General features: G+C 41.1%; 1 protein-coding gene across 3 annotated transcripts in view; it reads right to left on the reverse strand.

Annotated features, from left to right (window-relative positions):
- AFF2 (ALF transcription elongation factor 2) overlaps window positions 1-12,931 on the reverse strand; it is a 350,342-nt gene that overhangs the window by 157,017 nt on the left and 180,394 nt on the right. For all 3 annotated transcript variants that reach the window (XM_074882237.1, XM_074882236.1, XM_074882235.1), the window contains exon 4: window positions 6,598-6,642. In XM_074882237.1, the coding sequence (XP_074738338.1) occupies window positions 6,598-6,642 (45 nt within the window). The remainder of the gene's footprint in view (window positions 1-6,597; window positions 6,643-12,931) is intronic.

The raw sequence follows: 12,931 nt of genomic DNA on the forward strand, positions 1-12,931 counted from the left end.
GCAATCTCTCTCTCTTTTTCCTGAATACCTTTTGTAATCTTTTTTTTTTTTTTTATTGTTACAGTGTAGACAAGCTGCAATAGACCCACATAGTGATCAGATTTTACATTTCAAAGTTCTTTGCTAAATAATTTCTTTAATACTGCTACAAAAATAAAACCTTTATTTGATAAATGCGCCTGCAGGTTGGAATCAGACCTTGCTTGTCTGTCCTGACAAAGGTCTAATCTTTTGCTGCCTTACATCTTGAAGAGGCATTTATCCCCGTAACAGGCAGGTGCAAAACACCACCTTTCGAATACAGGAAACACTGCACACCCACGTGCATTTGTCAGATCAGACAGTCAACCTTTTCTCCCCATCACCTCCTCAACAGCATGAAGTCTGCTTTACACTGATCTGGCAGCACAAAGCAGATTTATAGTATATATCCACATCACAAGTGAACTCCTCTCATACCTAACCTGTGCCATGCCAGCAGTGCAACAGTGGCCCACAAAACCAACCGCGTAAGCTAAGTGCTTGATTCATGCCAACGTCCTACTCAGCTAGCCTAAAGTTAGCTCTGAGTTTCTACATTATGTACCTTCAAGTTAATACAGACAGCTTGGGGATAATGCTCCTGAGGTGCCTTTCTCAGGGGTGACACCATAATGTTCGCTGTAAAGGTGAATGGCCAAAAACTAGAACAACCCAGTTCTGCTGCGTTCATGTGTAACTCACAGTGGCCAAGGTGAGCCTCTGTGTTAAGGGTCTGCTCTAGACTGGGAAGACCTGAGGCTGCATTCTCCAACTCCCAAAGAGCCTTCTGTACTTCAAGCCTACACCAGGCTGTCCTCAAATGACTTCAGCTATGGATTTCACCACGCCTGTGTGTATATGGCTGGACAGTGCACAAAATGCTGGGAAAAGGCTTCTTTTGACCTTCCTGGAATTGCTGCTGAATGCTTGTGGTGGTACTGAGGTATCAAACCAGGAATGGGCTGTTCTCAAAGAGCTACTCAGCATCTCCACTTTCTGGAGTAAGACCACATCTAGAGAGTCATCAGAGCAAAGGACTAGTTGCTGCTTTTATGTATACCCAAAGTAATGCAAGGGTAACTCCTTTTTATTTAATAACAGCAGCAGCAACGTTAAGTGGAGCTGCTGCCAATTTATACCAGCGTGGGAGGAAGAAGAATTCAATGAACTCAAATGAGATCAGAGGTCAGTGGAATTACCCCTTGATTTATTTTGATGTGAGAGCAGAACTGGTTCTGTCTCCATTGAGAAAATGCTGATAAAAAGCTGAAAATGGAATGGCCTGAAAATTGCTAAGAAATTAATTGTTTTTATCCATCCAAATCTTCATGTACACAAGCAAAGTCTAAAGAAGAAAAAAACCCTACAGTTGTAACACATTGCCTTTTTCAAAGCAAGCTATTACCCGTTCCTTACAGGCTTCCAAAGGCTGCATGCCAGACGAGGGACAAAGGCCGCAGATACACATTTACACGTGGGTTAACTTTTCAATCCATTTTTTCATTTCAATAGAAATAATAAATCACCTTATCCTGGAGAAAGAAGCAGCTTGACACAAAACATACGGTGCTGGGCTGTTTTTATAGCACACCTAAGACATATAGGGATTCATTTATTTACTCAGCTATTTAAAAGTGGCTACTCTTACTCATTCTCTGGACAGCTAAATGCCAGGTTGCTAAGTTACTGTTACTTGACATCATCTCCTCCCCAACGTGTTCCCACATTTGACAGGTTCACATGATTTACTAGGCCAGTCAGCTCGTTATTCACTTGTCCAATGACGTCTGGATAATAATTTCAAATTCACATCATGTCCTCCCCAGCAAGCCCCCATATTCCACATGAAAATATTTAAACTGCCTGTCAGCTCCTAAGTGCATTTGTAACCACACTGGACAGCGTACCTGTATTTTTCAAATTACAATTATTATAATTAGGTTTAGCATCGTTCTTCAATGTTAGTTTGTATTTTAGAAGAGAAAACAATTACTGAGGGGCAAATAATGGGCTATATCTGTTACAGTCTAATTTTGCTCTGTGAACAGCTCACCTTAGCTACGGATGATACATATTAAATCCGTTAGTGCTTTCAACTGGCATGAAAAAGGTAATACTGCACATAATTTGTCCAGTCAAGGGCATTTTCAACTGCTGATCAATTTACATATTCTCCAATGTCATTAGACATGAGCTAGTCATCAGAAGAATAGAAGACCATACAAATTATAGACTTTGCTCATTTAACTCCAGTCATTTTGATACTAATTACAATCTGAATTATATTTAGGATTTGTTTTGCTTCCAGACTAGAAAGCTTTTAATTAATATCACAGCTGTCCACATAACATCAGAAGTCCAACTAGTTACTTGAAGCCTTACTACAGCAAATACGTACCTACAAGAATTCTTTTGTTCCTCTAAGCAGGGACAGATTTTTAGACAGAAGTGCCTGCCCAGATGGTTAACAACACAGACACGAAATCTTTATGTGTACAGACCTGAGCCTCACTTCTGCAGGATTATGTCTAATCGATTGCCTAAATACCTAGTCCAAAGTTTCAATTTACACTACAAGTCCTCAAGAAAATTTAGTTAAATAAAATTTCCTTTCTTTCCTGTGTAATGTTGTATGCTTTATCACCTCTTCACTCAGAAGTAAACCAATGCTAAGGGAGACCCTGTCTGTGCTCTCTATAGGCAAAAAAAGGACGGCTGCTAGTTCGCACTCAGTGTCACACCCACACGCACCCCCCTACGCCAGGACCAGCACGAGGGTTCACGCAGCACAGGATGAGAGCAAGGCACACTGATGTACAGCACTGGTACGAATGGCACAAGTAACAGCTTCAGAGTGCTGGTTTAAAATGTCAGTTCTCCCGCCCCATCTGCACTTTGTATCACAACATTTCAGTGAACTCATTTTTCAATGGCTGCACATAGCAAGTGACAACTTAATTTAAATCCATATTAATAAAATGTGAATTACATACACACACACTGTTGATTGCCCGTCTTCCATGTTATCTACATTTTTAAAGCCATTATGTTGGTTTAAAAAAATAAGCCACAGTTTGGAACAGAAAAAGTGTACCGACCACCAGTGTATTTGCCTTCATCTTTCAGTTTGGTGTTAGCAACCTGTACTGAATGCAAATCTCCTGTACTACCTTTACAGCTTGGCCTTAGTTATACAAGGAAGATTTTAAATTTTTTAAAAATTATTATTATTATTTTTAACAACCTTCTCAGTCATCCTGTTTAGAAACGTAAAATCAACAGGAGACTGGTCTGCCATTAACCTTTGGTTGTAGTATCAGGAACAGTCCTTAAAGCATTTACACAAGATGACATAAGTGGCTAAGTGTTTCAGGAAATCTGAAGGACTGTGAAATTTTGTCTCTGAAGACTCAGGGGTCTGAACAGACTCAAGACCTTTCCCCTCGCTCGGTTGGAAATTTTTGACCATAAACTCAATTAAACCTTTTTTTTTCTAGGAAAAAAAAAATAAGAAAGAAGACAGAGATTAGGAATTGCAAACCTCTACAATTACAAAAACCATTAATCAAGTTCAGCTTGAAAAAAGAGCTCTGTAAAATCAGAGGTCACAGATGTTAGCTTGGGTCCCTCTTCCTTGTAAAGTCTAGCAAAAAAACCTACAAGAGTTACTGTGCCTTTCTGAGGGGTGAAACTGAATTAAGTCTCTTTATTCTCTGACTTAAAAAAGAAAAAAAAAAAAAAGCAAGTTTCAAGGCATGAAATGCTCTCAAGGTAGGCTGGCAGGGCCAGGGCGAGGCAGGTGGCAGCACCCATCCTCTGGCACTTTGGGGTGCACAGCTCGGCAGCGGATATGGCCCAGAGCAGAAATTGCCAGTTGTTGCCCAATGGTTTGGCTGGTCAAAATGCACACTATTACAGCCCCATCTGTCCGCCTTTGGGACTTGACTGTCCTCTAATCCTTCTCGTTTACCTCTGCAACATCCCTGACAGCACAGAAACGTTAATAGCTTACTTTTTTACCTGGGGAAGCTGTCATCGGGGAGCTGAGGCCCACACTCCCAAATGCTCTTCAGAGACTGTGTAAATGGCCACAAAAGGCCAGAAGGTATCTGTCAGGGCTGGGAACTTAATCCAAGCTCTCAAAGCACAAATCGCTGCTGAAATCAAGGGTCATCCTTTCATCTGGAGCAGACAGCCTGAATCTCCTGACACAGGGCTTCCATGGGGAGCCTGAAGACTGGATTTTGACCACTGATGGTCATCACACTCTCTTACTTATTTTCTCTCCATTGCTGATCAAGTAGAATATGATACTCTGCATGCAGCCAAAGCACATTTCCCGCTAGCTTATTCTGTATTATAAATTTGAGAACAAAGTCATTGACAAAACTCAGGTACTTCTACTTCCATGTGTGCTTCAGCACCGTACAAAGTTGAAAGCCTAAAACGCTGTCACTGAAGGCAACTAATTGGGGCTGGGGTTTGCTGGCCCTTTGACAGGCAGCCCCAGAAGCGGCTCTGTGATCTACTGCTTTCATACACTCAGGGCCTTGCTGGCAGCCTGCAGCCTGCTCGCAGACAGGTTACAAGAAGGCCCAACGCACACAAACCTCCCCAGCTGCGCACCCCAGACGAACCACGGCCATGTGGCGTGCCCAGCCCACACCCGCTCCGGCACAGGCGCTTTCATATGCTCAAGATGGCTTCTGGCTATGCCTGCGGCTCTGGCTGACAGGTTTGCTCCATGGCTGGATGGCAAGGCTGGGCATGGGGGATGCCTCCAGGCCTCTGCACCCGGCAGTCAAGAAAGATCTACCGGTTCATATCCCTTTTTTGGGTACCCATTACATGCCCTTGTGAGACAGATCCCCAGAGACATGGAAACCTGCCAAACCCCTGCTCTCTCCACCCCAAGAACTGCCCCCGAGTTTAACAGCCTACTGGTGGCAGGAGGTGCTGCCTGCAGCTGCAGGGACTCTGCAGTTCATCCCTGTCCTTTGAAGACAACAGAAAGTCCTGCACCGATCTCAGCAGGTTTCAGAAGGAAGCGCAGGCCATTCTGCCTCTGTTGACTCAAATTACAGTCGTGGGGTAGGAAATAGGATCACCTCCTCTTGATTAGAAAAAAGACATTTCTGCTTCCTGTGATTTATATGCACTGTTCCCACATTAAAACTGTCACCTGGATGATTGATCCCTGAAACTCACTACATCACATTTCCTTTTGATGCTGTTTACTGAAAACAACTGCTTTCCCCAGCTAACAAGTCATTCATTCCAACTATAGCAATGAACCTAATTGAAATATATAAACAGGGGAAGAAGACGTTTAAAATGTACCCAGTATTTCGCACAGCCTTTCAACACTTTCTTTGCTTTTGCTTCCTTAGTGTTCCATAGGTAATAAACCTCTGCTCACTTTGAAGGCTGAAACTAATTTTTATTTATTTCCTTGTGTTCATTGCTGCTGGGTGCACATGCAGATGCACACTCCTCCGTTACTGCAGGTCTGCACATGCATGCTTGCCTGCTGGTTCAACATACTTCTGCAGCAACACTGGCAACCCATAAGGACATCAATAGTATCCCAAGATAATGTGTGTACACAAAACAGAAGCAAGTTTCCCAAACTATTTAACTCTGGATTGCAATGAATGCTGAGAAGCCCATTTTATTTTACAAGCAAGAACAAGTCCATGTCTTTGCAAGCAAGTTGGCATGATTGTTACACATGACTTCAGGTCTGGGTTAGTTTGCACCAGTTGCTCCTAGTGATAAGGACATGGCTGGCACAAATTCCCAATGAAATTTTATCCCCTCTACGCCAAAAACCAGCAGGTTGGCTGGCAATCCCAGGGAGGTAGCTCTGACAGATGGGAAACTCAACCCATGAGGATAAAAACTTAAATCCCAGATAGGGACTGGTGAGTTGCAAACCTGCCCCCAGACAAACCTCACTGCCAACAGGGGACCCCAAAGTTGGGGTGTCTGAGGAACAGCCCATCTTACACTTAAAGTAAGGCAAATTTACATGTATACAACTTGTTGTGCACACTCCCCTTTTTCTTGTTATATGATCTTGTTGAAATTAAGCCATGCTTAGTTCGGAGTGGTTGTTTTAATTTTCTGTATTCAATGACTGACCAGAGCTCCCAGAAAAAAATGTCTGTAGGTCTTTAACAAAACCATGAATGATGATCAACTGTAGTTAGGGGGAAGAAGGAGGAAGACTGTAGGTCAGCCTATGAGTGGGAGAATTAAGGTGACTACACCTCAGGGTAGGAGAGAAATGTGTCCCAGAGAGACTCACAGAGACTGAGAGTTTAAAAATTTAGAACAGGAACATGTGTAAATCCCGACTGAAACAAGCTGGAAGATGCAAAGTATTAGGTGAACTGACCTTACTCACTAAGGAGCACCCTGGGCCTACCACTTGGCTGTGTCTCTTTAATACAGACCCACTAATATGTTATTATTTAACTACAGTGTTAGACAGCCATATAACCTTCTTCATGAAAGATGAAATAACAGCACCACAATTATACATAAGATACAAAAGCAAAGGGTATTACTCACCCGTAATATTTCTTCCACACAGCTGGAGTCATTGGGAAGGGTAACCTAGGTTTAAAGAAAAAAAGAAATGTTTAGTCAGGTGCTGGATACAAAGTTCAGTGACCACAACCACACAGGTGAACAGCTAACAAGCAACTGCCTCTGTTTGAAGACTGCTGTATCCATGCATGCTGCCTACCAAATTTTCCAGTTCAGATCAACATAAATCATCAGCAGGACCCATTTTGTCAGAAGTTGTTTTTTTCTTCCACGCTGCTTTGTGCTACTAATGACACTTCTGAAACAATAAAGTAGTCTGATTTCCTCACAGTTGAGAACTGGCACTAGAATTGCCTGAAACTTCTGTAATTGAAGAAGATCCCACTGTTACTCCTATCGGCAGCCTTCAGAGAGAAGGCGAGGTTTGGTTTAACTTGACGCACACTGCAGCAAAGGACAGAGGTGATAATAGTTAGGAGAAAGTTGTTATCATCAACTATCTTATCCTACAGCTTAATAGGCTAACAGCCAAGACAGCTCTTAAACATATACTGGAGTAAAATACTGGTTGGACTATAAGGGTGGCTGCTGATTTTGTTGTCCCTCACTTCATCAGCCTGTTACAGGTTAAGTATCCTCTGAAGACGGAACAGCACACAGGAATCCACCTTGAGAGGCTTGACAGATATTCCTTCTCCCCTCAGAAAGACGCGATATATCAATGCACACAACCATACCCACGCACACGCACAGTGGTGTCCTTAACGTCTTCCAATTGAAAATACTCGTTTAAATGGTACTTGCCTCATTTGCCACAATCCCTCATTCCAGGGACATGAAAGAGCACAAAACCTCTAAATACTGTGAACAATTACATAAACAGGCAGACATGACCCGCACGTACAACCATTTTGTAGCACCTGCAGGTAGTTATGATGGGTTCTTATCAAGGGGGTACAGCAGAAGAGGAAGAGACAATATTCAGGAAGGTACCAAAAAACAGGTAAGTGCTTCGTACCATAAATATTCAGTGAGACTTTTCTGCCTAACGCTTCTACCTTATTGCCCTTGGTAACTAGTTTAGTAAAAGACACTCATGACTAAACTTAAATCCCTGTCATCCTAATCTGCTATAGAGTTTGACCAAAAGCACCAACCATAGCTTTCCTCCTATATTTCAGCCAGCACTAAGCTTCAAGAATAAATCCACACAGCCACAAAAGTCGAAGACCAGAAAGACCTATTAGATCACCAAGTTCACGCTCTGATAACGTAGCACATTTTCCCCATTATCTTCTAGTACTGTGGCTAGTCTGACTCAAAAACTGTAGGGAAATGGGTCTCCCATCCCTTCCCTTAATAAAATATGGAGCAGTATTGTAAATTATTTGGGCTTTTTTTGGTGATACTTGTTAATATTTTGCTTCCAGTGTCACCTCAGCCTTTCTGTAGAGCTCTTGCCACTACTCTAAGTAATTAATTACTTCTCTTCACATTTATACCCCACACAGACATGCAGAATTTTACTCCACTTCTCTTAAATACTGTATGTTCAACTTATACCTTCTTTTCTGATAAACAAGATTTCCCATCTCTTTGGTTTGTTTCATCACTGTTCTCTGAATTTCCAACAGTTCATCAATATCTTGGTAAAGAAGTACTCAAGTGAATATGAACACACTGCAGGGATATTAGTGATTTTTATCTACTTCGGCAACTATAGATTATAATTTTCTGTAGTATCACTTAAAAACATTCAACCAACCAGAAAAACAGCCTTACCTTTTGCCCTCAGTTTCTACTCAGCTCAAATTCTACCTAACAAACCTAGGCTGAGAACTTCCAGTGGATGGTCAGCATTAACTGCAATAGGCATGCAGTCCACCCTCATACCGCATGACTTGATATACCAGCACTTCACTGGCCTTCCTTCATCCCCTTACTTTTCACTTCAATCACTTTTTTCCCTCTCAATACCTGTAAATTCTCTGCTAATCTCTGTTTTCCATACGTCACACCGACTCTCCATTCAGCGAGGAATATAGCTAACTTTAACCAAAAGATTAGCAAGCACGGGTATTACTGCAATGTGCAGTGGCATAGTGGGAGTACATATGTCTGTAATACACTCCTGACTTTTTCTATTGAAAAATTAGTATGTTGGAATACGAGAAAACAAAACAAGTACTCCCCCAATAAGCTTGCAGTGTACACACCAACCACAAAATCTCTCACAGCAGTAAGAGGAGCAGCCCAAAATCCAGCCGAGGGAGTCTGACTGGGAAGAGTGAGAGCAGCAAAGGTACGGAAGCCCTCTCTTTATTTCACACCCCTCCCTACCATTACCCATGCCATTTTCAATGGTTAGTTGAGACACCATGTGTATTCCTTTGTTTAGAAGTGTCTTAATCGTGATAATTGTGTCCCTGACTATTAACACAAGGCATAGCATGTTCTTACTTGTTTCACAGTCCTTTCCCCATTCACAGCCCTGTTTAAGTTTATGTTACTTCAGAACTAATGATGATAATAACAATAAACATACCATTTTACTTTAATAAAGCCCACTATATATTATGCAATCACAACCAGCTTCTGCTGGCAGCACTTGCTAATAACTTTAAATGCTCATGCATCAATTTAATTGTGTTAATGGCATAGAAGATTTTAATGGCTTGACAGAACTTTTGTTCCCTTTGGCATTGCTTTTGTTTTGAATCCCTGGTATTAAAGTAATGCAAGATGTCAAAGTGCTGTGATTGTCATATAGGGAGATACAAGTAGGAGCTAGCACAAAGAGGAAAACATTTAGATTGATGCAAACATTAAAAGAATAATTATTACAACACGGCTATCAGAGAGAAGATCAATGTAAGAGTCTTTCAGTACATTACTATTAATGGATTTCTAAAGAAATGAGATCATTTTTCTAAATTCATGCTACAGTTGCACATTCTAAGAGACTTGAAAGGCACAGATCTATTAGAAACTTAGTCTATGCTGGAAAAAAAAAGCCAACAACTTCTCAACCTTTCGAAGTGTGAATCAAAAATTGCAAGTTTAATTGTCCATAAACACTTGCATTCAGCTAACAAGTGCAAGCAGGCCCACATGGAACACCATGGCATCCATGCATAGATTCATCAGGACAGAATGAAACAGAGCAGATACAAAATTCATCACCTTCTCGAGTACTAGTGCTGCAACAAATTGTTATTAGAATTGCCATTAATAAAATGCCACATTGCTCCTGTAGTTTAGTAAAGATTTGGCATCCATCCCATACTAGTATTTTCTTAATCTAACAAAAATCAAGTCGTTTAGGACCCATTATGTGACTCTCTATCCCCTCTCCTCTTCAGCTTTCATCAGTAATCAAATTCTAAAAAGGAGGGCACAGCTTGCATTTGTGCACTGTTGGTGCTTTTCTTCCATTGTGAGCAGCATGGCCTAACTCAGCCTAAAGGACAGATTCTGGGAATTTGGCCCCCGTAAGACCGAGAAGTTGCATTTCACATCATGAGCTCTTCTCTCAGCCGGCAGTGAATTCATTAACCCTAGACTGAAGAACAGTGAATATTACATAAGCTGCAGATAGACATCCCAAGGTAATAAAACTTCAATCAAAACAAAAAGATTTCACAACAACTACATGCTACACTGAACTCATCTTCCAATTTCATTTTAATCTGGCACAACTCTTTTGCATCAAAAAGCTTCATGTTAACTTTTAAATATTGCTTGTTAAAAAAAAAAAAAAAAGAAAGACTAAAAAAGGAAAGGTCAGATGGTCAAAATATTCCACCTAATACAAGCCAGTATTATAGGCTCTCTTCACATTCCGGTCTCACAAGAGAGAGAACAGAACTTAAATGATGTGGAACCAAAGGTTTAATGTATAGCTTGGATGGCTCAGTGCTAAACTTTAAAGGAGAAGGAGGGCAGAAATCTAAGAGAGAGGGAATAGTAGCCTTTAATGTTATGCAGATCAAATGACATTGGGTGAATGGTTACAATACCTGATGAGTCATGTTGATCTAACCTTCCATTTATTCATTCAAGAGTTCCTTGACCACTCTTACCTTCTGGACAATTTATAACTTGCATGAGATCAGATTTTGTTTTTGTGGCACAGAACAATCATATAAAGTCTCTCTTCCCTGTAATTTACATCCGTCAGCAGGCATTTCTCAGAAATGTTAGCAACAAAATCTTCCAACAGACTTGTCAGAATAGTTCTGAAAATTCAAATGTAACGTCAGAGAGCAGAAATACACAATGAATAATGTCTTTGCCAGAACTGACCGATTACATTTTCATCTGGATAAACTGTCTGTGAACAATCCCTCTGGTTTTACCGATGCACAACTGGCATACAACAAGCAATCTCTTCTTCTTCTCTTTGTTTTATTGGAAAGATAAATGTAGCATGCTAAATGAACATAGGAACCCACTCTAATTTCTTGCATATGAGCACCTATGTGCTTACACACCAAGAGCTCAGCTTTCATTGCCATCTCCTTTATCAAGGAACACATTTTGACTCTGGGGAGATGAAGCTCATACTACTGTTTACTCCTTCGAACACAAATTGATTTTTCACTTGCTAGCATAGAAAGATCCTGTGCATGAACCTTGACTGATCATTTCCAGTGCGCGCCATATAGCGGTAAGAGGAAAACACTTAGAAAACCAGAAGCGGCAAAACCAGGGCTTTTAGCAGTAGCCTAGTCCTATGAATGCCTTCAGCTCCTGCCAGGCTTCCTATTAACAGAGGGTGCTTCTTTTTTTGATTAATACAAGTGGGAAATGGACTGGGCAATACTAAGAATAGCAGGGTTTCCAGGTACAAGACGCTGGACTAGATGACCTTTGAATGTCCTTCCAACCTAGATGAACCTATTTTCGCAATATGTTCACTACAAATCTGAGAAGATGCGATACTTCACCTGCACTTGAATGGAGTACACACCCACGCCTTTCCAACGCCAGCTTTCCTTTGATTGCTGTATTCAGTATTTCTTTGCATGCTCAGGCTTCATTCCCCTCTTCAGTCATTCCCTACATCTCTTCTGGACTTGTCCCTTTTCAGACAGCAGCCTGCCCCTCCACTGCCATCTGACTACACATTTCTCCTCCTGAGGAAGACTGTTTCACATTTATTTGAGGTAAGCTTCACACCACTGCTGAGAGCCCACTGTTCAAACCTCCTTGGGTTGTTTTACATTTCATGCTTTTGTCTGTTTCCTATCTTGCTAATATTCCATCCCAAAAGGGTCATTCATGTTAAAGACACCTGAAATAGATGTCAAACTAATCTCACTAGCTGGGAGGATCTTGGCTCTTCCTTACTAACTTTAGTGCAAATGGGTAAGAATGGGAGCAGCAAAAGAGCAAGGAATGAATATTGCAACCTGAGTGCTATTTTTTTTTCTGGTGTATTTGATATTCATGAGGTTATCACCAACATATATTAGGACTGTATGTTTGGGCTCTGGAGGAAACTGAATGAAGTCAAACATGGTGGTATTCAAAAAAACCCAAATAAAATTGCTCCCTTGGTATTCAAATACAGATATGTGTTTTTCACAGGGTTATTAATTCTCAAGGGAGTCATTTGTGGGTTCCAAATAATGTATATCCACTGTTTTCTTTTAGTACCTCCACCATCCTGGAACCAAAATACTATGAGAAGACTACATTTCCCATTATTTCAACCCCAAAAATATCTCCTGGGGCTTATTAAAAGGTCTGTGAAAATATATACTTTATATATATATAAAAAATTAAGAGAGAAAGAAAAATTATTGCCTAAAACAAAATACAGAGAACTACTCCTCTGTTTCCCTTTAATACAAATACTGCAGAAGCAGTTGTGTCAAATATGCATTTACTGGAGACCCTGAAAGTAAGAAAAAGTTTTAAGGAGCAGACTGAATTAATTCATTAAGTTAAGACAGCCTGGCCTGCAGTCAGAGCTGCTCTTCTAGTGGTGGATGGAGAAGTTTATGCCTCTTCCCTCGAGTAAAGCATGTAAGCTAAGAAAAACAACTTACTAAGTGTGGTCCAAAACATGCCTGAATCAGACTCCCACTGACTTTAGTGAACTTTCCAAAAGGTCTCTAGTTCAGAAGCCAAAACTGCCCACAAAAGTGTACCTTTAGTTTCATACAAAAGCCAGTGACACCAATATGCTCCTCTCCAGTCACCTAAGAGCTAGACAAAATGGTGCAGTGACACCAGGCTGGGGCACTTGGGTGCTTCCCCACAAATTGGAAGGAATTATAGTTTTATTTCCCTACAACGAACTCAGCTTACAACGACCTCCCAGTCAGAGCAACCCCAACTGCAAGGA

The sequence above is a fragment of the Strix uralensis genome, chromosome 13 (assembly GCF_047716275.1).
Source record: "Strix uralensis isolate ZFMK-TIS-50842 chromosome 13, bStrUra1, whole genome shotgun sequence".
In the NCBI taxonomy this organism is placed as follows: Eukaryota; Metazoa; Chordata; class Aves; order Strigiformes; family Strigidae; genus Strix; species Strix uralensis.